At 38.2% G+C, this 25,616-nt stretch overlaps 1 protein-coding gene across 4 annotated transcripts in view; it reads left to right on the top strand.

Moving 5' to 3' along the window:
- VTI1A (vesicle transport through interaction with t-SNAREs 1A) overlaps positions 1-25,616 on the top strand; it is a 250,660-nt gene that overhangs the window by 124,195 nt on the left and 100,849 nt on the right. For all 4 annotated transcript variants that reach the window (XM_065746653.1, XM_065746654.1, XM_065746655.1 and 1 more), the window contains one exon: positions 25,421-25,491. In XM_065746653.1, coding sequence (XP_065602725.1) covers positions 25,421-25,491 — 71 coding nt within the window. The remainder of the gene's footprint in view (positions 1-25,420; positions 25,492-25,616) is intronic.

The following is a 25,616-nucleotide window of genomic DNA, read 5'->3' as shown; positions in this document are numbered from 1 at the left end:
ATATTTTAAGCTAGGGTAAATGTATAGAGCACTTGTTATTTGCAAACCAAGTCACTAAAGCACTAGAGTAACACGAGTAGAAATGAATATGGTAAGAGATGGTTTTGCTTTTCCATCCAATATTTATATTTAAAACGTGATGCTACTACCTGCTTGGGTTTAACTGCAAAATATAAATGCCGAATTTAGCTTTAAACTACAATACAAAACAACTAAGCAATAGGAGAAATGTGAAAGAAAAATGAAGATACTTTTGTAGCTTGATAGCTTATGTTTAATGAAAAAAAAAAGTTATCAATAGCACTTTCAAGAGAGAAGACTTTTTGCTTGCTGCTTTTTTCTTAATTTTAAAATTGAAATATTCCTGTTGTGTAAGACAGCACAGCTGCCACTTCTCTAGTATATCTTTTTTTAACATTACTTGGTATGTTTTTCAAAAGGGAAATATTTTTCTTTGAACTGAATTGTGTCAGTATCATCCCATCTTTAGGCTCATCTTGTCTAGATGAATGCACTAGTACTCAGGTATGGCTTTGCTTCCAGTATGAGTGTGTTGTGTTTGTAGTAATTATTGGTTGCTTTATTGCATTTTTCTTCATATCTTTTTAATGCTTGAGAGTATGCTGGGATTACTTGGAAAGAGTTATGTCTTGAGATACACCTAGATTGGTTGAGTAGTATTAAAATGGTGTCTTGGTTATACTTTCAGCTTCCTTAGTCAGGCTGATGAGAGCTGACAGGTTTTTATGTAATGTAGATGGGATCCTACAAAAAAAACAAACAAAAAAAAAAGGCTTGGTACACTGCAATCTTACTAAAAATGTCTCCTCTTAAATGAGCAAAATGTTCCCCACCCATCTTGGTTCAAAAAAGGAAGGACTCTTTTTCATGGAAAGCAATGGAAACCAAAGCAAGTAGTGGTGGGGTTACATTTGAAATAGCAGTTATTGTCTCTTGGGTACTTGGGGGTGATTGAGGCATTTCTGTTTGTATTTGAGGGAAGGAGGGCTTGAGAGTGCACCAGAATTAACTATAGCTTCTTTCATGAAAACAGTTGGGCCAAAACTTACCCGCTAAGCTTGTTTGGGCTTTTCAAGGCACATGAAGTATATGGATAAGTATATAAATGTTTTTTTTAGTTGAATGGAAATGCTTTTGAAAAAGCTAAACTGTTGTAATGTTACATTACTGTACTGTAAGTGATATGTGCTTTAGTCAAATGTCACATACGTGTTTTAGTCAGATTCAGAAATACAGCACACTTACGTGCTGTCCTGCACTTAAATCTTCCCTGTGGACTTTTTAGTGCAAAATTTTTATTATATCCTGCTCCAGAGCATTTTTAGACAAATACACTTGCTTTTATTTAAAATAACATGGCTAGTCTACTAGTGCTCATGTAGAATGTCTTATCCACACTTGACAATTTATCCTCAGCACGCCTGTGTTCAGGCATATTATTGTTCTTCATTTCAGATGGGGTTTGAACACAGTGTGGACATTATCTGTGCAGGATTACATAAGCAAACTTGAGCTGGCTCTGTCTGCACAACAAAGTCTCTGGGAGTGAGACATCTTCACATGGAAAACAGAATAATTATAAGTGTAGTGCTGAACCCCAACCCTGTGGGTGCAGAAAAGAGTGGGAGCTGGTAAGGAGAGCTGTAAGCAGCTGACTGATGTAAGCTTGATGTTTGCTCTGTGCACAGCCGTGTAGGCTGCTGAAGATCACGTAAAAACCATCCAGTGACCTCCTCAGGATCAGGTTGCACGTTGTCTACTGAGCCAGCAACTGAGCCCAACTCTCTTAAGTGTCTCGACTGCTCCAAGTAAATCAGCTATTTCTTCCATAATACATTTAAACACGTACTCTGTACCACGGTGAGAAACCTTACCTCTTTAACAGGAAGGAAAAAAAGGCATAGGAGATGGCTCAGGCAATGGGGAAGAAGCAAGACAGACAGCTTGCAATCCAGCCCTCATATGAAAGTTGCCCCAGGCAATTTTGTTATGTCCATGGAAGCATATGATAATCATTGCATGGCCCCATCATTAATGCTGACTCTCTGGGAACCTGTCTTATGTTGTTTCCACTAGGGGCAGGTTAGCTAGAAAATTGATCCGATATTATTAAAGAGTCATTTTCTTTGCTGTCTGGCAGTGGTCTCTGAAAAGATGTTTTGTCTTTTTAACGTTTGGTGATTGCTATAATAGGATCTCAGAAGTCTGATGTCCAAATTCAGTTTCTCACATGAAACTACTTGGTGGGTCAGATTTTGCTTTCAGCATGGACAGTTTAAAATAATGCTAAAAGAATCCCTCCCCATTCTGTGCTGCAGAGACCATTGTTTGTGTTAGAATGCCTTCAGAGAGAACATACTTACATTTTCAGAGGGTTAATTATCCCCTCTTTTTTGATGCATTTAACTATGACCTAATGCTGATATTTAGTGCATGGTTCACCGTTTTTCAGAACTGACCCCTTGCTCAGCATTTGATGCACTCATCAGATCCAGTGGAGGTAATACATTTTCTTATTCTCAGCTCCTACTCTCAGTACTGACTCTGTCTTCCATCCAGACTGAAAGAGTTCTGAACTAAAACACAGAAGAATAAAAATGAAACAAAACTCCCATTTCTGTTCTGGTTTGGGGGGCAGAAAGGCCTGTGTGTAATAAGGAAGCAACTTTATTTTGCTTAAAGGTTTTTTTTTTTTCCTGAAAATTCTCACTTAGCTCCCTATTGATCAAAGGATAGTGGTTTAGTCAGTCTGATGGCTTAGAGGGATAAGATCTGTGAGAAAGAATCTTGCCTCAGACTGACTTTATTGTGAAGGCAGTAGGGGATTCCTGCTAGTGGTTTTATATATATATATATATATATATATATATATATATATATATAAATTTGTCTTTTGGAGAAGCAATAGTAAGAAACAGATTTTAGGATGGAGTGGGTATAGAGGTGGAGGTTGTAAAAGCATTCTTGTAACATGTTTCTTTAAAATTACCTGAGAGCATACCTTTGTAGCACAGCCTGATATTCCCCATAGCCCAGCAGAGAAGGCCAGATGTCCACTAGTGATGGGAGGAAGAACCATCTCCATCCCAGGAGCAAGATGGGGCTTGGATCAGTGGTAGGACATTGGGTGGGCTCCAGGTGGAGGTAGAATGAAACCTGGAACTAGCGTGGTTGTTACTGTTGTACTTACAGAATCATAATGGATTAGACTTACTGAGATCTCTTTTAGGCTGACTTGGTTTAATTCTGGAATTCAAAAAGAGTTGTGCTGAGCTTGGTAACCAAGCATCAGTTTGCACATGGTCTCCTGTAAATACAGGCAGAAAGCTGTTAATTTAATAAAGGAGTTAAGTAAATTTAAGTAGAAATCAAACAGATTGCACATTTCTTGCTTTGGGTTTTGTACTCAATTGAAATTGGAATTAATTTTTGGTAACTGCATCTTGATTTTCAGCAAATTACTTGGGGAAGTGCTCTAGAAGTGTCTCCTGCCCTTACCACTCTCTCTGATTGCAAGATGCTGGAAGTGTGTGAAGCTCCACTTCTACTTCTGAAAATTCTTACCTTTCTCACTCTTTACGTTCTAAATTTGAGATGAACTATAGACCACATTGAAGCCAGTTTTTAATACACAGTACTCAGAGCATGTCAAAGTTCTGACATCATGCCAAGTGCTGAATCAGACCCTGCACTGCTTTCTACAAGACTTGGTTTCTACACAGAATCTCTGAACATCCAAGTTTATGGAGGGATGGGTGTCTCCCCCCAGCCCTACCTCCTTTTGCTGGGGGGCTGCAGAAGGAGGGGTTTGAGCAGAGCCAAATGGTACGGAGATGGGGAGAGCTCAGCACGAGCATGCCATGCTCCAAGCAAACTGCAGCTTCCCAGATGACTGTGCTGAAGTCATTGCAGAGTGTAAAGTTATCGTTGAACGTGCTTCGTAGCAACCACGTCCTGAAATAATTTGAACAGACATTGTTTTGAAGAGCTGAGCAATATGATTTGTATTTACCACGGAAGTTTTTTCCCCTTTTTCAGATGACTCTGAATGCTTCCCAGGTTACAGGACACACTGGAGATTATTTTTTTTTCTTGTTTTGTTTTGCTTCCTGTCTCAAAGCATAGAACATGCTTGTTGCCTCACATAATTTGATGTTGATGTATTTTGTTTTGTTCGTTTTTAAGGATAAGGAGAGCTGTACTGTCTGTGGGTATTATGGTCTGTTTGTCCTTTCTGTCTGCTCCTCAAATATTTTTAATCTATCTAATGTAAGAGCATATGTTCACAGCAAAGGCATCTAAGTGACCTCGTGTAGATCCTCTCTGTGGCTTCTTGTCTACTCTCTCATGAGATGCAGTCAGAAGCAGGATAATGCAGCAGTGCTGTGCTGGCCTGCAGCTCCTGCATGACATGGGACTGACTGCAGCAGGCTGCAAAACATGGTCCTTGTATTCCAGGAGAGGCTCTGGTCTTTGTGCCACATGGCATAAATGTGCTTTGTAGGTTTGTTCCCTCATAGCTCTTGTATCCAGCTCTCATTCCTGCTATTCTTCAGACCTGCTGTACTGCATTTCACAGGATGAGCCGCACTAGATGCAGCACCATGGGTAGGACTTCCAGTCAGTCTCATTTACCAGATTTTTTGCTTTATATTCCTCTAGTTACATAGCTCACCATGCAGCACTATTTTCCCACTGCAGTTATCCATTAGCTTAAGACTTTCATAACCCAGGAGGACACTTAAATCTCTCTTCAATCATTATGCCTCTGAATACTTTTCCCTAATGTCTAGGCTTTCTATTGGAATCTTTTATCTTACAATTTTTATCCTTCATTTACCTGCACTGAATTGCATTTGCCATAGTAGAAATTTTTCCTGAATTATTCTAACCCCATTTATTCTTGATGGTTAAGGTGATGCCATGTGGGGAGAGAAGCAAGCTATGTGCTCTTCTCCTCAACCATCTGTTTGCTGCAGGGAGAGCTGAACTTACTGCACCTCAGCTCCCTGGCTGCCCCAAACGTGCATCCCAATGCGGAGCATATAGGGATCCCTAAAGCTTTAATGTCTCACACTCCCCCTTGTGCTGTCACCATTGATGGCCACTGTACCACTCGCTCCATAGTAGGAGGAGGAGAGAGTACTGAGGGCAATGCTGGCAGGGCACTGCTTACAGCTGCACACAGTGGGCTTTGCTTGGACTGTGGCAGAGATGTTGACCTGAAAATACTTTCAGAAATTGTCATTAAAGTCACGTGAATTAGTTTATGCATAATCTTTTTTTAAAACAACAAAACAGTTTGTGCTGTCTCCAGGATTCATAGGAGGCATCTATTTCAGTGTTATTTACTTATATGATGTTTATCTTTCGCCCACTGATGGGTGTGAACATCACTGGTTTTACAATGTGCAAAGAACTATTTTTACATTTGACATTTTTGCCATTTCAGTTCACACAAACTTTTCTTTTAAGGATTCCTCAGAGCTATAAAAACAATATAGCGCAATTGAGTGCTTCGGAATTAACAAGCTGAACTTGAAACTCACTGTTTTTCATTTTAGAATTAAGTACTATGTAAAGTAACAAGTGAATGTGACTATGTAAGGCTTAAAATATGAATGATTTCAAGGATTTCATTCCAATCACTTTTCTTCCAATTTTTGATTAATGAAGCAGTGTAAAAATAGAATAAGACTGGAATTTTAAATCAGGGGTGAATTAAAGGAAGGCCTAAGAATTTAGAGTAGCTTACTTATCTTTCTGTGGGTGAGGATATTTCTTTAGATAAAGTATGCATGGATCATCACTTCCCTGTTATTTATTTTTAATTATTTAGCTACAAATTATTTTTTCTTGCTTCAGCCAGGTGAGAGTTCCTATTCTCTGTAATTCACTGAGAAAGGTGCTTTAAATAGCAAAACCTTGGAAATGTTGTACAGGTCCAGGTTTTGTCTTCTTAGAAGAGTGGGATTTTGTTTGTGATTTTTTTTATTTTTTTTAGTAAAAATAAATTGTTACTCATTAAGTGATTATTTACCATCTGACCCTGTGTTTGAAGGGCATATAACTATCAGGTTGTTAAATGCACAAGTCTCCTGTGAAGACTAAATTCTGTGCATAGGAATAAGGATGTCATTAGCTGTTGTGACTTTGCCTGTGACCCGCACGGAATAAAGTCAGCTTCAACTTCTTTGTTTGGCGGAGCATTAGCAGCCATCTGCAGAGATGTGCTTGCTGAGGGAATGTTCCTTGTGTATTATGCTGTTTACCTAAGGGTTATATTCAAGGCACTCTCAGAACAGCCAGGCTGATTATTGAAAAATGCCTCATAGTAACTTCCAGCCTAAGTTGATCGATATTAGTGCACAGCTTTTCATGGGAGGGAGGGAGCGAGCTATTTAAACATTGAGAGCCTCCGGGGTAACAGCGAATGAAAAAATAATGCAGAACAAATATGTTGAAGTGATCGAGAGAGAAGAATACCTTGTCTCTGTGCAGGAAAGAAAAAAAAAGTTGTTAAATTGCAACTGAAAAACCATTTGAATTCACCATTAATAAAGTGAAGGCAGATTTTTCCCTAGGCCAAAAAAGAGAAGAAAAAAAAAGCAAACCCAACAAATTGTAGTGCTCTTTAATGTAGAGAGAAGCTGAGCGTTATCCACACACATGCTCCCACTGCAAGCTTACCTTCACTGCGGGTCTCAGATGTTATTGGTGTTGGCTCTGCAGTGAGCCCCTGCCCTGCAGCCCCGAGCTCGGGCTCGCTCCTGCTCCCCGGTGCGGGCAGTCAGAGATACCGATTTCTGCGCCAATAACACCGAGAGAGGCAAAGTGAGCTTCTTCCAGCATCTTCTGAGAGTGTGGAACAACACAAAGTGAAAGGGTCCTAGCTCCTGAAAACTGTGGGTTTGTTTTGTTTTGTTTTGTTTTTTCTCGTGAATAGTTGCAAGGGAAACGTTCTACTGTTTTATTTTGACATGAAATTTTGCAAACATTCATGTGTCTGCAGCACGTAAGGTGCCCTGATGGAGATGGGCATTTCTCTCTTTTGTTGGCAGGTGTGTAAAGAGAGAAAAGGGAACAGTGACACTCGCCAGAAACCTTCCCCCTCTGTTCTTCATATAAATTAAAACTTCACAGTCTTACGGCAGATGATTCCCTAAGAACGTGGAAGTCAGGAGAGAGATCATTGCCACTGCTTGTTTCTGTCTTGCTGAAGAACCATAACGTTCCTCTGTCTCCATTTTCCCTCTAGAAATCACAAGTCTCTGGTTTTGCAGTTCATAATGAAACCAGCAGGCTCCAGGGCTGCATTCACGTTCTAGTTGACAAGACAGGATACAGTAGGAGCTGGTGGGAGCAGGTGGACAGAGGGGGTAGGAAGAAATAGGATTGTGTCACAGGAGAAGAAAACATGTTGATCACCTCTGTACAGCAAGATAGATGAAAAATTGACTTCTAAAGATGGGACAAAGCAAACAGATTGACTCCCTGGAATGTCTTTGGACCGACCCTTGGATGAGAAGTGTGATGTGCCTCTGGTGTCTAGTGGCGAAACATCTTTTCTGGTGTGGGTGATTAAAAGATGCAGGCAGAGGAGGCTTCAACTACAGAGCCAAACAGGATGGAGACAGGATAGGTTTCTTTAGTAAGGCAACTGGTGTTAGCTTTCAAAATCTGAACAAACTTGGAGCACTCGGCATCCTTCTTTATCAGTTTTTTTTTGTATGTGTGTGTTAATGAGCAGTCTGAACTTCCATCACTGCCAGGGATGAGATGGGAAAGTAATCAGTGTGTAGCTCACTGTTGCTTTAACTGTTTTCAGCTTTCTTTTAGCTGGGTTCCTTGCTGATGAGGGATTGCTGGTAAAGAAGTGATGAGTCTTCATGCATATGTGTCTTAAATAGAATTCCAGTATAACTCTACTTACCATATAGCAGAAACTCTGCAGCTCTGTAGGATTGATGGAGCTCCAAGAACAGTCACAAAGTGCTATTCAGCACAGGGGTTTTATTTCCTTAAAACAAGTTAGCAATAGGTCTGGTTCTTGTACCAAGATGCAGAAGGGATTCTGCTGGGAAGTGGTTCTAGCTCCCAGCTGCACTAATCAGCAGCACCATCTTCTGCCCCTGGCTTAGGAATCTTATGTTAGGAAGTCTCACAAGTGCAGCACAGGACTGTAATTTTGCTTTGTGACTCATGCTGAGATGCAGTCCCTGCGTATCTTTTTGTCTTAGTAAAAGATCAGGCCACACCTGTTGGTGGATGCAGCAAAATGGCAGGGTGTTTATTTTTATACCATTGATTCTGATGGATACTGCTTAAATCAACACCTCGATGAGGAACTGTCTTCTGAGCAGAAGTGCTATTTAATTGAAGGGTGCACATCAGCAGCTCATTGTGGTCTCAGTGTGTTTATCTCATGGAAGGCAGGACCATTATGGTTATAAAATATCAAATGCTTTGAATGGATCTTGTTTATTTTGTTATTTCTGTGTTCATGTACATACTTTAATGATTTTCAAGAACAGTCTTGTTTGCAGAAAGTGGAGTGTGGTCACTTCAGAATGAGATAATTAATTCTGTGAAGGGACCAGATGACAATTTTGGGAAGCAATCCTGTCCTACAGAACGTACAGGTCACCGTGCTTATCTGATGAGACAGAAAAATGACTTGCAAGAAGCTGTTAGGTTAATTACTCTTCAGAAAAGAGAGCTGAATTCTGAGAAGTGTGCAACATTCTGTTGATAGAATAATGGTTGCTGTCAAATTAAAACAACAGAAGTATTTTGGAAATGACCCTGCTCCCTTTTTTCTTAAAAAAAACACAACAAATGATGCCTGTGAATCTTGACAATGACTTTTGAAGCTGGCTGGATTCAAATGTGTGTCAAATGAGAATGCATTTTTGTGCATCAGTTTGAATTAAAAATGAAAGAACTTATTTCAAAATTAGTGGTAGAGATCTGTAGGATGGTCACTTTTTTTTTCCCACCAGCTGTGTGATGGAGCTCAGAGGATGCTTCCCCTCAGTTCTGCCCTAAGCACTTTATTTCCAAACTGAGCTATATTCAGTTGGATTTTTCATTGCCTATTTTTACTGCCCAGTGCTAACAAATTTGACTTCAGAGCCTAGTTTGCTCATTGTTGTCAGCGTTTTTGTCTAACAATTTTGCTTTGGATTTAGCAGAACATGATTTTCCTCCAGTCCAACCCATAGCAGAAGAGGGACGTGTGGTGCTTGCAGAACATGCTGGATGTGTATGCGGCACATCATGGCCAACACAGAGCTTATGGTCATCAATCATTCGATTGTTCTTTAAACACTGTTTTAACAGGCATTCGTTGTATAAATGGATCAGGTTATTGACCTTTGCCAGCAATTGCTTGCTGCATGTCATCATGCCTTAATGATATTATCAAGGAACATATTCGGGATTGTGGATACTTTAAAGGGCTCGTGCATTGTTTCTGACTAGGACACATGGCTGGCTAAAGGATCTTGAATTAGCAAGTTATTTGATGTCATTATTAAAATATGCAGTACATTTCCAGCTACTTGCAGAGTAGGAGAGTTAAATCCTTCTCTCATTTCTACAGAAGCAAAGCCCAGGAAGAGGAGTTATTTGTCATATTGGAATACTTGGTTTGAGATCTTGCCTCTTTTCTCCTTCACAATTTACTCTACCTAGAATAGAGCGGTGCAGTCTTCCAGATGCAACTCCTCCATTTCTAGGAATACTGTAGACCTAATAGGTACAATTAAATAATTACAGCATATAATAGATGGAACTCTAATGAAATCAACTATGTTTTTAATGAGGATTAGAGTTTTTAAATTAGAATGGATACAGATTTCTTTATTTACTTGTGTGGGGTGGGAAGCTTGCTGATTGTAGTGGCTGATTCAATTTAAATGAGGAAAACTATCCAGTATTCTATAAATTTTATCTTCTGGTTAAAATTTAAGGCTACAGTGACTTTTAAAATCTCAAATGATGAATTTGGACTATCCAGCTGAGTATTGTTATGTCTATCCAGTGTATGAATCTACTGTTGTTTCTGTGGCTCTTCATTTTAAAGAGAAAAATAGTATCATAATACTGTATACTTTGTGATATATGTTCATTTTTTAATCCTGTGAATATTGTGAAAATTTACTAATACCTACTTCACAATTTTGTGGAGCTTAACTTTTGGAAGGAGAATCACAAGTTTTTTTGTTCTTTTGCATAGTAGAACTGCAACAGTCAATTCTGGAACAGAGAAAGTATTTCTACTACCCAACAGTAAACTTAAAGGAACAGGCAGCAAAAAGGTGTAGAGCTGGTGCAGGAAAGGAGAATCAGGACAAAAAAGCACAATTTGATAGTTTCCTCTAAGTAAATCTCTTCACAGCAGTCTCCATTCTTTTTGCCAGGGTTATATTTGATTGCTGGCTTTGACAGCTCACTGTTGGCAGTAGGTTTCATAAATGTCTAATCCAGCTGGACAGTTCTGTTTTCACATTTCCTTCCATTTTAAGAACAGAAAAAAGAGAAAGAAAAATGTTTGGTAGCTTCCATAATAGGATTTCAAATAAAATAGATAGTATGTTCTAGATAATTAAAGTTGTAAAGGTTGTTGTGATGTTGGGGTTTTTTTTGTTTGTTTTGGAAGGAGGGAAAAAAGAAAGAGCTCACAACACATACTTGATATCTTCAAGATAGATTCAGAGCTGAGATTTCAGCAGCAAGACCTAACAAACATCGCATACAAAGTGTAGTAAATGCAGTATTCATAAATGTATATGCTCTCTGTGACTTCATGTCAGCAGGGTTCTGTAGGCCTTCATTTGTATCAAATAAACTTCAAATGGTAAAGAATGCGTGCCAACCAGGGACAAGCTTCACTTTGAATTGTTCCTTGTGTATCGTAGCTGAAATGGGAAACGTGGCTGTCTTCCTGTATGTCAAGAGAGAGAAACAGACACTCTTTCTGTAATTATTAGTAATACTGTCGATTCAATAAATTATTCACTCGTGATAACAGGATTTACATTTGCCAATAACTTGTATGGGATAATGGCTGTTTTAAGCTAGTAAAATCTGTCAGTAGTATGGTGTACACCATAAATCTGTGTCACACCTCTAATGCAACAGTAAAGATGAGGGCTGATAACATCTTTCTAATGACACCTTCCTCCTCTATCATGGATGATTCCCATTCCTACTTGCTAGGTTTTGTGCTGCTACGAACATGTTCTGGCACCAGGCATTGAGGAATTCATATGACGTGAAGGTTCATGTTTTTGGCTGAGATTGTAATGATGGCTGCATGGTATATCTATGGACAAGAAAAGCCAGATCAGAATTTTCCAGAATGTGATGTGGCAATGAGTTTTTTATGATCTGCTCCTTACAATCTTGAGTGACAACATGGGAGAAAGTGTAGAGGGGCTGGGGTCAAAATTTAACAAGTGAACGATACCTGAGTTCAGAAAGGAATTCATATGTTGGTGGCAAATGAGATAAATCAGACAACATAGGGTTGGCTATGGAAGAAATGTTGCTGTTTTATAGTGTTCTGAAGTGGGGAGAGGCAATGGCATGGCTAGAAAGAAAAGGACAACCAGCATTGTGCTAAAATGTAAACAAAGATATTTGTGACAGTAGCCTGTATATCTATAGATGATACCATAGATTTTTATCTAAGCTACGAAAAAGGAAGGATGGAATAAGAAAAAAAGAAGAGTGAGAGCCTGTATGGGAGTTTTAGGAAAGTGAATGGATGGGACCAGACTGTTTCCTATCAATGTTAGGCAGAAGGAATCGGACAGCTTGACCAGAAATGAGAGCACTGAGTTAAAAAAGATGTTGAGTCTGGGTGAAAAAGGGGATGATCATGTTGCATTTAATGAGTATAGATGGAGAGGAGATGTGTTGGGAGGACAAGGAACTGCTGTGTTTTGTTGAATTTGAGTTGAAGGCTAAGCAATGAGACAGATTGGAGAGGAAATGGTAGTGAAGCAGAGAGGGAAATCTGTCACTTATTAAGTAGTAGCTGAGTTTGTTTGTGCTGAGATTCTCCAGGCGTAAATTACTGCAGATCTGTGCAGGAAGGGAACCAAAAGCAGAGCCTTACAGAGTGCTCACAGGGAGAAGGGAATCTGGATGCAAGGAGAGAGGAAGAAATTTCAAGAGGGAAAGCATGACCTATTGTAACAAGGGCTCGTGTGAGCTCTCCTTACCCACCAGCTCCTCCTATCCTTTTGCTGTTCTCTCACCACTGCTTCCTCACATTCACATTAAAACAATGATGGTCTCTCTGTCCCTGCACTGAGCAGAGGAGTGGGCTTTTGCCATCTCAGTAGAACCAAGTCAACACTCTGTGTTGGTGGGATTGCTTTCAAAATGCTGCGTAATTCCTGCATTATCTCTGGGTTTGAGATAAGGGGTTTCTAAGAGGAATCTCTGCGTGCACCCAAGGATGAATGGGAGTTTGAAGTTGTATGGTAGGCGCCTGAAAATTCGGATTATTTCACTGTAAGATACCCTGATAGCAGATGCAAAAAAGCAGTATGTGAGTGCTTGCTTGTGTCGGTGGGATTCTAGCAGGAACGTTATTTACCCCCTATTTGACAGATTGAGTAAATAGCATGAAAGAAATAGTGACTTGCCATAAATAAGTGACTTACCAAAAAATCGAGGAAGAGATCTGTGCTCAGCTCATAGTCCCTTGCTTGTGTGTTTTACTTGTTTGTAGTTCAGAAGTAATTAAAATGATAAAAAGAAATAAAATGAAATAAAAATAAAATAAAACCCAGCATGTCTTCAAGAATTCCTTTGCCAACAGTTGTAATAAGATGTGAAAGAGGTTGAGGCTTTCCTCCTTGATATTACATTAAAAAATTATTAAGCATTTTTCTTAAGTAGGAATTATATTTAATTGTCATTTAAACTATTTCTTTAAAATCCCATAGTTTTACCCACAATAATCCAAGAACATTTAGTAAGTCTTAAAATATTCATAACACACAGAGATCATTACTCTTGAGACCTTCGTACAAAGCAGTGAAGTGTGTCAGACATATGGCAGAAACCTCTTCATTTCTTATTTCTTGTTATGATTATATGAAAGAAAGTCAAATTCTCTGTTCTTTCCCCATTGCAATTTGCATGCCATTGTTTTATCTGTCGTGGGCCAAATTCATCTCATACACATGTTCAGTGAAGAACATGGAGTTAATCAGGCTTGAATTTAGCTCAGTAAATATAAGCACAATACTGGTAAATTGCTGCTTTGTTTCCGTTTTCTGTATAGTATTTCAAATAAGATAAAAGGGGAAAATATTTCTTTTTTTATCCCTTATGACATCAGCAGCCCAAAATGCATTGCAGCATAGATGCTAGTACCTGGTTTTGTATTATTTGTAATTGTTTAAAGCTGTTGATCGCTGTGTCATTGAATATTTAAAAAAACATAAGACTTGCATTGAGACTGCATTATTAATATCAGAAGCCCTTGTAGTGGTACTGTGTGTATTAGTGAGGCTGAGTAATCTGTTATAATTATATTTCAGTGTGATTGTCTGAAGCCAAGTAGAACCTCAGAGGGTTATATCTAAAATAAAACTGTGGTTACAGTATATGGTCATAATCCCCAGATCTGTTGTTCCAAAACGACAGTATAATGAGTGGAAGTTAAAATGTCCTTTGCTTTCAAGTCATCATGGTTGTCATTTGATTAAATAATAGTTCATTCTGTTTGATGTCTTGGCTTTATGATTCAGAAGCACTTCAGTATACATGTCCTGCCTTTGTGTTATGTGCTCCCGGCAACCAGGTATCCATACAGGTTCTTATTTACACACCTGCAGCAGATACACCACACGATTTCACTTGTGTATATGCAGCTTCAATATGGAACTTTAATTATTCCTCTTAATTACGGTGTATTCACAAAAAAAAAGAGGGAAATCATTGGTCAGCTGCAAAAAAAAAAAAAACCTGCTTAGTATTTGAAGGAATTTGATAATTTTGTTGTAGTTCGTAGCTTGGCAGGTGGTAATAATGCTATGCCAGCACTGTCAAAATATGAAAATTAAAGTGACGATGGGTTTTAATGAAATCCATTTGACAAATATAATTAAGGTGTTTTAATATGAAGTCCTGTAATAAAGACTACCGGTGGACTCCCTGAGGTCCTGACTAATTGTGTAGATTGCTTTTAAGCTTTGAATAGTTTTATTGGATAATGAACTGTTAAGAAGTGTTAGATCTTTCTTAAGCAGAATTTGGTTTGAAAAAGAAGAGGAGAGACAGGCCTGAGGTGTGGCATTTTAAACATAATTAGAAGAGAGATTTAAGTTAACATCTTTGATCTTGCTGTCAGTTTTTGATTAGAGCTGTAAATGCTTTAATCAAGTGCAGTGTAGTCATTACATTTCTAACTGTTTTTAAACTGCGAAATTACTGAGACACTGACATCGGTTTAACACTTCTTGAGAATTTCCAGCAAAGTTATGGTTGTAAACTGGGTGTTTGTGTTAAAACACCGTACCACAATAATTTACCAATTTGATAGATGGCGGGATAATTATATTTTGCTGCTCAAATAATTTGGAAATCTTTTATGAGATTAAACACAAGGTCCTGTAGTTGAGGAGAGTGCGATGCTTCAGTTTGCATTCTGATAATACTTCCTAATGCTGTTTTTTCAATTAAAATAATATTCAAACTGGTACTTGTAAAGAAAATATGTATCTCACAAATTACATACTATATTTGAATGCCTTCCAAAAGATTGCAGTATTTTTAATGGTAGATATTGTGTTCTGCCAGAGTGGATTCCCTCACACCCATTTGAGAAATGGAGAAAAAGGCACAAATATTCCCTTGGGGAATATTCTCACATCTCCTGTTTCGCAACATTAAAAATTGCTCCAAGAAATTTTCAAAAATATTAACAATTTATATATTTTTAAGCTCACGTCCAAAATAGGAGAAAAAAAATTGTGAAAATGGTCATGGATGTAGGTAAGAAAGATCAGCGAGGCCAGTATGGATTGTACCTGCCCATAGGTGGCATGCCACTCATTGTGAATATAGAAGTTGGCAATCCTGGGTCCTTTCCCAGATCTCGCCTTGACCTCCTTGTGCTCTGAGCACGACAGAAAATCTAGAAAGTCCCTTTGCTATGCCAGGTGAGAGGCTACAGGGCAAATTGCTTTGCTCTTTTTGCTTTTCTAAGTAGAAAAAACAATCTTCAGCAAAGAAATATATACTTATTTACACCAATAAATGCTAACACTGGCCTACCGTCTTATGAAATTGTTAGTTGCATCCCTCAGCAGCTCATCTGATGGCTCTGGCAGCCTGTCCTGCGTGCTGACAGGTCTGAGGGCTGGTAGGAGAGTGGGGACCTAGGACATCTCATGGTCTGCTCAGTGGCCAGTGCTTCTTCCACCACGTGCATCCTCGCTGATGGAACTCAGTAACACCTAGCAGAGAGAAGCAGTGTCTGGTAGCCCGAGCCCAAACCACCAAGTGTTTCAAAGACAGCTTCCCGTTGCTGGGATTGCACTTGGAGCACTGCAGGCAGCTGCTTCTGCCAGGTCCAAGCAAAAAGCCACTTTTCCACACAGTAAGCTGGTCTGTTCTGGAGCTGTTTGTTTTCAGTCGTCTCCAGGTGTGCCCTCAATTAAACCATAAAGCAGTAGTCTAGTGTGGAGATGCCAAAAACAAGCGTAAGTGTTGCTGAGTTCCACCGTCAGAAGAAATCACACTTGTCATCCTAGACACTTACTGAAAACTCATTTTTTCAACAATTTTTCCTTGCAGGGATCCCTTAGAAACAGATCGTTCCTACATGCAGTAAAGGCCCTGTGTAAGTCTACCTCTTAAACACCATCTGAAGAGCTTAACTTGATCCTAAAGTATTATTCTGCTCGGAGGATTGCTGTAAAAAAATGTATTATGGGAAAGCCTTTATTTCCATCTCAGCAATTTCCAGAAGAAATATATTTGGTTGACAAGTACAAGAGCAGAGATTTTATATATAACCTTGCAAACTCAGCCTGGGTTTTAAAATCAGTCTGGATTCTTTCCTTCTTATATACCTCCTGATAACAGTGATTTGCCAGACCATCAGGTATTTTTCATTGTTTCTTCTGTTCCCTTGCTGTGGGTTTAATGAGGTAGTGGTTTTCTCAGCATTACTCTGTGTGTAATCGAAGGCAATGTTGCGGATGGAAATAACTAACACTTAGCTGATGTGTGTGAAAAAGGAGAAGAATCCATAGCTGCATTGGTCCTGCAGGGTAAGAATAAAAACATGAACAAGGGAAAAATGACTTAACATGGGCAGATCTGAGTGGAGGAAGACATGAGTCTGTAAGAAGATCATTATGTGGGCAGAACTGAGATGGCTATGTTGATGTTTTGTCCTGTAGGTGAAGGTTTTTAATTTACTGTATGTTTCAAATGAGAAGCTCTAATTGAGGTGTTTAAATTTAAATCATGGATAAATGGAAGACTCGAAGTGTTGTAAAATATACAACTCTAATAAACCTCATCACCAAACGAAAATACAGACACATGCAAAATGTCACATTTTTTCTCTGTAAAGTGGTGTTACTCTTTCTGTTGTGATTGGTGGTGTCTGCTTACACCAGTTCTGACCACTAGTTCTACAGCATTGCTTCAGTGCTGCATTTCTGTCTGGTTTGGGTGCTTTTGTCCCTATTCTTTCTGAAGTGTCTTGCACAATCTTTCCTCATAATGGTCTTTTTCTTCCTTTTATTTATGCACCCTATGTAGTAAACGGGCATTTACCTTGGCTGTAGCATCTAGCTTAGGTGCTGTGCATCATCTAGATGTGCTTCTCTGCATTGCCTTATAGCAAGGCAAGATTTCTGTAGCAAACACCTCAACAAAGGCTGGGTGCTATGAACATTTCCTAAAGGTCCCTGCAGAGAACAGACCAAAAGTCTGGGACAGTACTGGAACCTCAGCCCTTTACTCCTTGTCCTCCATTTCCAGATAGCTACTTCACATCTCCAGAGCCCTGACAGAAGAAAGGAAGATCCTTCTCTGTGAGCAAAACCATCATGACGAAACTCAATCCACGTTAGACATCAAAAGCTTTTCTAGTTGTAAATTACCCACTGTATAAACCAATTGTTTATAAAGGGTTTTTTCCTTTCCAAATTGCCATGTCTTTGGAGAAATATTACATTTAAAAGGAAATCGAATGTCATGAATAATTTTGAATTTGTTTTGCCTCTTTTTATAGATTGACTTTTAAAAGATTTTTTTGTTGTTGTTATGGTAGAAACTTTGAACAATAACTTTACTCAGCAATCTCTTTATTATTATGTTTTAAACCTCTGTACTTTCAGCCTCCAACTTTGCAATACAGTTCTCTTTTTATGGTGTTGAGATTTTGAGAGATTTAGTTGGTGGGAAAATAGGAAGCATTGAAAGGATGAGCTAATTAATGTTCCCTCAGCCTATCTAAAATAAGCTATTGTGTTAGAGTTTTGCCATGTTTGTAATTTATGCCTGTTAAACCTTTGTTTCATCATCTATTACTGTCTTCTAAGCTCCTGTTTGCACTTACTGTCTATAACAAGCATTTCATTTTATTTGGAGAAAAAACAGTTTCAGTTACTTTTACTCTAGCCGAAAAGGAGAATGGGATTTGCAAATGATAAATGGGGAAGTTGACTAGCTAACTAATAAAGATTTGTCTTAATCAAGTATGATTTGTCAGAACAGGAGCGCACTGGGGTCAGGGCACACGCAATGAATAATACAGCATTCACTGGAGAAAAGGACCAGGCAAAAGGCCTCATAAATATGCTGCGATTACCCATTGCTAATTCGTATTCAAAGAATGAGTTGCACTGAAGCCAGCCTCGAGGTTGCTGAGCTGTTCACCTGCTTTGTGGGCCTTGCAATGTTTAAGAAAGTTTATATATATAATATATATAGTTTTCAGAATGCTTTATTTTTACACAGAATACTTAACATTTTTTGGTCAATAACTTTAAGCATTATTTATTAATTGTCCTTGAGGTTTATTTTATTTTTCTTGATGCTGTTTTCTTTCTATTTTTTTGTTGTTTAAATATGGATGTGAATACAGCGAGTGATGCTTCCATTTTCCCTGAAAATGAATTGCTGAATAGTGCAAGGCAGGTTAAAAACACCCTTCAGGTCTATGGAATTATTAAAGATCAAACAAGCATAGACTTCTTGCTCCTGTTGCCATTTTTCCCAGTTTTCTATCAGTTTGTGGATCCAGGATAAACCTGGTGCGTTAGGATACTGGGGGAAATCTGAACAAAACAATATGCTATTGTATTTGTCTCTGGTTTGGTTTTCATTTGCCAGCATTGCTGCTTGCTTCTAGTAGCTGTTTCTCCAAGTGAAACTTTTGAAGGAAACACTCTTCTCATGGACTTTTTGGCATCCAAAAAGAGATGCTGCAAAGAACCTCATTCTTGCTGTTTTAGCTATGTAAGTGGATATGAAAAAAAAAACCAAGTTCCTGTGCCAGACTTTATTCTTCACAGTGTTCAAATGTTATATGCTGTGTCTTTGCATAGTTAAATATTTTAAAATATATTCTGTTCCACACTTCCATTTTAAAATATATTTCAAAATTTTAAATATTTTCTTCTCTTTTGATAACCTAATCGGACTTTGCTGTTTAAGTGCTGGCTAAGAGTCTGTCTCATCTGTTTTGCGATAAGTTCTGTCTCTTGAAGTGCATTTATTGCATTAAGAGTAAAGAGGTAGGGCCAACTTCATGATTTTCAAGGCCTTGAGCTGCTGTATGCAGTAGCCTAAGTTGCCAAGTCTCTGCCTACACATCTTGAATCTTTGAACTAAGGAATACTGCAGGGTCCAAAGTAATTATTTACACTGCTTTGAGTAGATGGGGAGCATTTTTTATTAAATTATGACTATGAATTCATCATTTGTTAGATGAACCAAAGATCCCTCTTGCCTTGTTGCTGTTTGTTTAATTAAGTGATCGTTTGTCGATGGAGTTTTAGGGGGTATGTTTTTGCAACTTGGTTTAAATGCAATCATTGCTAATACTCTCCAATGCTAAATTGCCTTCAGAAAAGTTCAATACTGGCAGCGCTGTAATGAAGCAACATTCATTACTTGCACTGTTGCTCAGAGCAAGCGAGGACTTTTCCCATTCTGACAGCACTTCAAGTGGAAGGAAGAAAGGATGCGGAGGGCTGGTTCCCAACTTCACTTCCATATGTGACTGAAATGCGAGTAGCAAGTTGTTTACTTATCTTGATGCACTAAGCAAGGATTTCTTTTGCCTTAGAACTTTTTCGAAGCAAGGAGAAGAAAAGAAAAGTGAAGGGAGGGATTTGGAGTGGATGAGCCTTACTGAGCACAGCTAGAACAAGGTCTGGGCTTCAATATAGACACATTCAGGGGAATCAAAGTCTGTCACCTCCTGTGAACGTAGCTGGGAGGATATTAGTGAGGGAGCTCAGATAGATGGGTGACGGGAGTAGACAGAAAAAAATACATCAGTTAGTGAGAAATGAGTGGTTTTATACCATCAGATTGATGTAAGTTAGGATTTCAGAAAAGCTATGAAACCTTAGAAAAAGAAAAGGCTACTAGAGGTGAACTTACTAGGTCTGTCATATATCATCTTTCTCCTTTCTTTTTCCTATGTTCTTCTCATTCATCTGGCCATTTTTAAATATTTTTTTTGTTTTTTTCTTTTTTCTTTTTTCCTGGGGAATGACAAAGTGGGCCTGGACCATGAGAGGTATTGGTTATGAATCTCTCCTGGTTTGTTCTTAAAGGCATGTGGCATCTTCCTGAAAAATCTTATCTTCTTTTGAACAAAGCACAGTGCCTGAGTTCTGATTGGATGTTCTGGATGATTTTCTTTCTGGTTCCCCCAAATCCCCTGATTAGTGGACCCTTTTGTTTTTGGCCAATGGAAGGAATATTGTGAACATTCATTATAGTATATAGAAAGGTTTTTCATTTGAAAAAATATTTGTATTTTAAGTTTGGTGAACATATTGAACTTTGGAGAATTTGGAGATATTGTTAGGTGTTTTTTTGTCTTTCTCAGTAAGACAATGCAGCCTCTTTCATCCTCTCTTGTAACTGCACGTCTGAAAGCTGTGGAAGTGCTGCATGTCCTCAGTATACGCTGTGGACTTTTGGTATTCCTTCTAAGATACAGCAGTTCCAGTGAAGATGTCAACCAGCCCTTACAACGTGTAGCTAATTTTTAATTTCTTATGTTAAGTGACCAACATGCAAATTAATTTCTCTATTGCACATTCGGGAGTCATTTGAGCAACAACTCTTCCATTTCACCACTGATGTTTTGCAAACATTCCCTCCCTTGGCTCATAGCCATTATATCATCCTTCACTTATCAGTATTAACCCATATTTGTCATTTAATAACTGTAATGATCCAAATCCCTCTGTATCTTATTATATTGACTGTTCAACATAATATACATCAACTGTGAGCTTGTAAATTTATAGGACTTTTACCTGTGTCCCTACACATAAAGATGTGTCATCACTTTCTTTATTAACTTTCTGCTGTCAGAAGCATAAGGCGTTTGACTTAACCCCGAATTCTTCTGACTCCTACACTATATATTTTCCAAGTTTGTAAATCTGCTTGCTGCCACCTCTGAACAGCTAGGATTTAACACCTTCTAGCATTTTGGTATTTTTTTTCCCAGAAACTGTCATTAATGATTTATCTCTCTAGTCTCCTAAAATCTAAACCTTTAATTTCTCCAGAGCAGATTGACAGTGTTTTGGAGAATACTGTCCCAACCTTGAATGTGCTTTCTGAATTTCTACCTGTATCAGCCTAGTTCTTGTCTAAGAATTTTCCATAAGCTTTCACTGTGCCTTCACAGCAGGCTGTGTCTCTATGCAAAGCCAAGAGGAAAGTGTGTCCTCCAGTGGTGTTACTCTCTAGCCAAGCCTGGAGAGCTTGGTGTGGAGATGTTATCCATTCTTATTCTAATTCCTTCAGCCATGACACACAGCACTGTGGGTTTTTTTTAGTTTATTTCCTCTTGATTTTTCCCAGTGTAAGTTAGTTTGTGATTTCCCACCTCTAATTGCATAGTTCAAGTGTGTGCATTGTGCATAAGACAAGATTGGACAAATCATACTTCAGGCATCCTATGCATGATTTGGTTGTTTGTAATCCTTTTTAGTAGTTTTAAACTGTATCAGCATTTCAGCTTCCTCTTACAAAATGTGTTTTCTTTCATTTTATATAAGTATGTACAGACGTACAGGGTACATTTTGAGAGGAAAAAGCTTTATTCAACCATGGTGGATTTTTTTTTTCGTATGAAAAGAAAAAATGTAGACTCTGTCAGCAAAATTAATTAAAATGCATGTTTATTTATCCAAAAGTCTGGAGTGGCTCATTCCGCATCATTCCTGTCTCTTGGCATTACTTATTATCATTACTCAATATTACTTGTTCCTAAGGAAAAAAGTGATTAGGAAAAGCTCTTTCAAAATCAGTTTGGCTTTAAATACTTAAATGACTAAAACAAAACAAAACAAAAAAATAAAACGGAAAAGCAAAAATAAAGTAAAAAAAGGAAAACAAAAACTAGTTAAGCAGAACTTGTCTTGCATCCTTGATATGTGTGTAAGTAAGTATTACAAATCAAGCTTTGTGGAACATGTATTAAATAATTATGATTTGCACTTATTAAATAAATACTGCATATAGGTTACATGCAAATTCCAAAGAAAGGATATATTCAAAAGTGTAAAGCATCTCTAGAAGTGATTCTTGTCTTTTGGGCGTATCTCATCGTACAGTTGAAAGCCATGTTCCAGTTGTTGCACAGATGAAGGGAGACAATTTGGGCTTGCATCTGTTTGTTGTTTTTCACTTGGGTAAATCTTCATTCTTCAAATTGGATTCAGTATTTTAAGAAAAGAGATGGGCTGGGTTCTTTTCTGCACAGTAAACCCTCACTGTTTGTGTCAGACCCACAACATCTCATTATTATCAAAGTGTTAAGCCCTGAAAAAGTAGATTTCCTATGCCCCATTACGCCTTCAAGGTGCAGTGTACGTGCAGCTGTGAATTTTGGCATTCGCTCCTTCAGACTGATGCTTGTTAATACAGTTATGTACTTCTTCAGAATATTTCTTCTGTTCATCACAACATTGTTTAAGGCTGAGATAATTGCTATATTGAATATTCCTGCTGTCTGTCAGAAAACAGATTATAAAGACGTGAATGCATTCACCCTTCTGCTTTTTATAGTTTAGCTGCAATTTTAAAATGTAATTTTCTATATTGTTTCAAGAATGTCAGGTAGAAGGTGTAGCACCAACTAGTTAACACTGCTAAGACTCTGTAGAAATAACAGTTGCTGCCAGCATGCAACAATCTTCAGTTTGGGTATTAGTCTTATTTAAGGCACATGCACTAGAGTATGTCTTAGAAATGTTACCTTTTCATATAACTGTATTACCATCATCAACAATTTGCTTTGTAACTAGTCTGGAAAAATCCATACTGTACAAACATGAATCTACCATATGAAGGCTTTAACTGGCAGGGAAACATCAGAGTCCTGGGAAAATCTGAGAAATGATGGCAAGTAGATAGCAATGATATCAAGCCTGTATTAGCACTGTTGCTTTGTTCCAGTCCTGAGCACCTTCAGTTGCAAACCAAGTGAGGAGACGTGTTCATATCGTTTATAAGTCTGAATTTTCTTCATTTATTAACATTTTTATTTGACTGTCGTGACTTTCCAGCTAAAATTCAACTACTGTTGTTATCAGTGAATTTTCTGAGAGCAGAATGAGGGTATGAAAAGGAGCTGTAGATAAAGGTGTCAATTTATGTTTGCGAACTTATTGTGAGATTATGTTACCTCCGTTATATCTCTTTGTTCAACTTATGTTGTTATTTTAGCCCAAAAAAGGCCAAAGATCATCAGCTAAAGTGCATGTAGAGTAAAGCTGCTCCTGTAAAATTGATGATCCATCCAATTATTTATCTATAGAGGCTGCTGGGAAGAAACGCAACTATCTCAGTTCTCAGACCCTTCTGCTAGGTTGAACTTCATGGCTGAAGGTTTAATCCCTAAGTGTCATATCAACAATTCATTCTGTGATATTCTGGCTGACATGCTCTCCTTCCTTATTTATTGATGTCTTCAGTCATCGACAATGAGAGGAAAATACACTATTCGTCAAAGTGACGGTGTTTTACCCTCACTTACAGTTGATGCTGCTGTCACACTGATGGTTGGAAAATAAACTCAATCATTATAAAAAGCTAAGAGTGTGAACTTGCCAGTGACAGGAAGAAGATGAAAAAAAAAAAAAAACCCACAGTAACTTGCTTAAAATTGGTGTTATAAAAATAGAGCTGTTTCCTATAAAGGTGTTTCCAAGCTTTGTTTGTGAAATACCAAGCCATTGTAGCCGTTTAAAATTATTCCTTTGAAGAAAAATGCGCTCTTCATGCTCCTCATCTATGCACTCATAGGTGTAATTTTTAGTAATAAGTATCTGTTATCATTTCACCTCATGCTACCACTTGTTTAGTAATTTGTTGATTGTTTTCCTCTCTATTTTAATGTATTTTCGCTTTGTGTATTTTTTTTTCTCCCCTAGTCTACGCTGAATGTATTTATCAGTTTCTGTATGCCAGTATTTGAAGCACTTGGATAAGAATAAGCCTATAAAGGTTCATCCAGTAGGTCCTAGGATGTGCAAGTACAGGCAAAGCTCTGCCCTGAATCACTTTCATAGCCTGCCGTTTGTATAGCTGGATGGCACCTTACAGCTTTTTTAACTCAATAACCACAAATCTTACCACATTTCACCTTTGGGAGGCATTATATATACAGCTAAAAGTGAAGCGCAGCAAGCCAAGAGGGACAAGATAGCATAATGAGGATGTCAATTTGTGGTCAGATATCTGAGGAAATATTTATCTTACTTGTACTGTACTTGGCAACAGAGAGAAATATACATGTAATGAATTTCCTTAGACCTCATCTGACAGAATGTGGAAATTGTGTTAATGCATATAGGGAAACAAATCACATGTCCCAGATTTTAAGAGTTTGAGGTGATTCTAATTGGATTATTCCCTGAGACTGGACTATATCTGTTAAAACAAACAAATAAATAAAGAAAAAGAAAAAGAAAAAAAAAATAGTTATGTTTATTCTACTAGCATTGGTGATTTTTTTTTGCTAATTTTTTTCTCATATCTCCTCCTATGATATTTTGCATCCAACTTATTCACCAGAGCAAAAGTAATATGTGATTTTTGTTGATTATGAAGAAAGCTTTTTTTTATGGCTTCACTCAAGTAGTGTGCTTGCTAAGTAGCCCAACTGAACGTGCATGTCTCACACTCACAATGTGTCCTGAGGCAAAGGTACGGCTGCTTCAGCTGTTTGTGTCTGCTTCTGCACCTGTAAATGGGAATGATTTAACTTTGTTTTCTCCTTCGGGGAAATATAGGGAGGGTTTCTTAATGTTTTTGTAGAGCTTTGAAGATTAAAATCTCTTTTCTATATTTGCTGCTATTATTTCAGTCGAAGAGGAGCATTTGACTGTAGCAGTTTGAAAAGTAAAGTTTTGGCATCTTGCATTGTCTTGAGGCATGGTTTCCTCTCTCTGCTATAATTTTGCAATCTTTGGTTCAGCATGAGCTATGGAAACAAGCAACCCATGTGTAAACTCATGGTGATACCAACAGATTAATATATATGCCTGCTGTTACAGACATCAGATCCATTGCAGTGCATCTCCAGTCCTGCCAGAAATAATACATGATGGAGCAGTATATATACCAGTAACAAGACTTATCTCAAAATGACTTCTGTTTATTCACCAATGGTAAAAGCTGAGAGGCATAAAGATTTTCTTCTTATATGACTTCTCAGTAGCTTTAGAAGTAAAGGATTGCTGGTGTTTTAGTGAAGGCTTCCTGTCTGCCATGTTAAGACAAGGAGTGCTTGTAAGGAGCACATGGCAGCACAAGCTCCCGGCACTCAGAGCAGGTTTGGAAGTCTTTGTGCCTTTGTTTCATAGACCAAAGTTCAGCATCAGTTTCCAGTCCCTCTGCAACCTTGACAGATTGCAAGGGGACAGCATCTGGTTTGAGTGTTACTCCTGCAGTTTTACATTGTGTGGTATAGTTGAAATTCAGTATAACGATATTGTCTTCTTCATAGTTAGGAGGAGCGATTAGGTTATCACATGTATTAAGTACTGCTGCTCTTTAAATAGCTTTGTTACAATCTAACCTGGCATTTTGAGGCCTTACAGTCAGAAGCTGTATTTTTCATGATTTGCATTTTGATTTTTTAATGTAGAGCAGATTGGACAGGAGATGCTGGAAAACCTCAGCCATGACAGAGAGAAGATCCAGCGTGCTCGGGAAAGGGTGAGTTTGATAATAAGTAATTGCTGGTCGTGGATTTCATTTGCTTTAGGCAAGTTCACTGTGCATGCAAAAAATAGTCCAGCATATTGATTAAGTTTTGTATAAAATCAGCTGCTATTGTAAGA

Source organism: Cyrtonyx montezumae, unplaced genomic scaffold, assembly GCF_038088225.1.
Source record: "Cyrtonyx montezumae isolate F1298 unplaced genomic scaffold, pur_monq_1.0 scaffold_4, whole genome shotgun sequence".
Lineage (NCBI taxonomy): Eukaryota > Metazoa > Chordata > Aves > Galliformes > Odontophoridae > Cyrtonyx > Cyrtonyx montezumae.
Note: the sequence above shows the minus strand (reverse complement) of the source record. Positions and strands in the feature narration are given on the sequence as shown.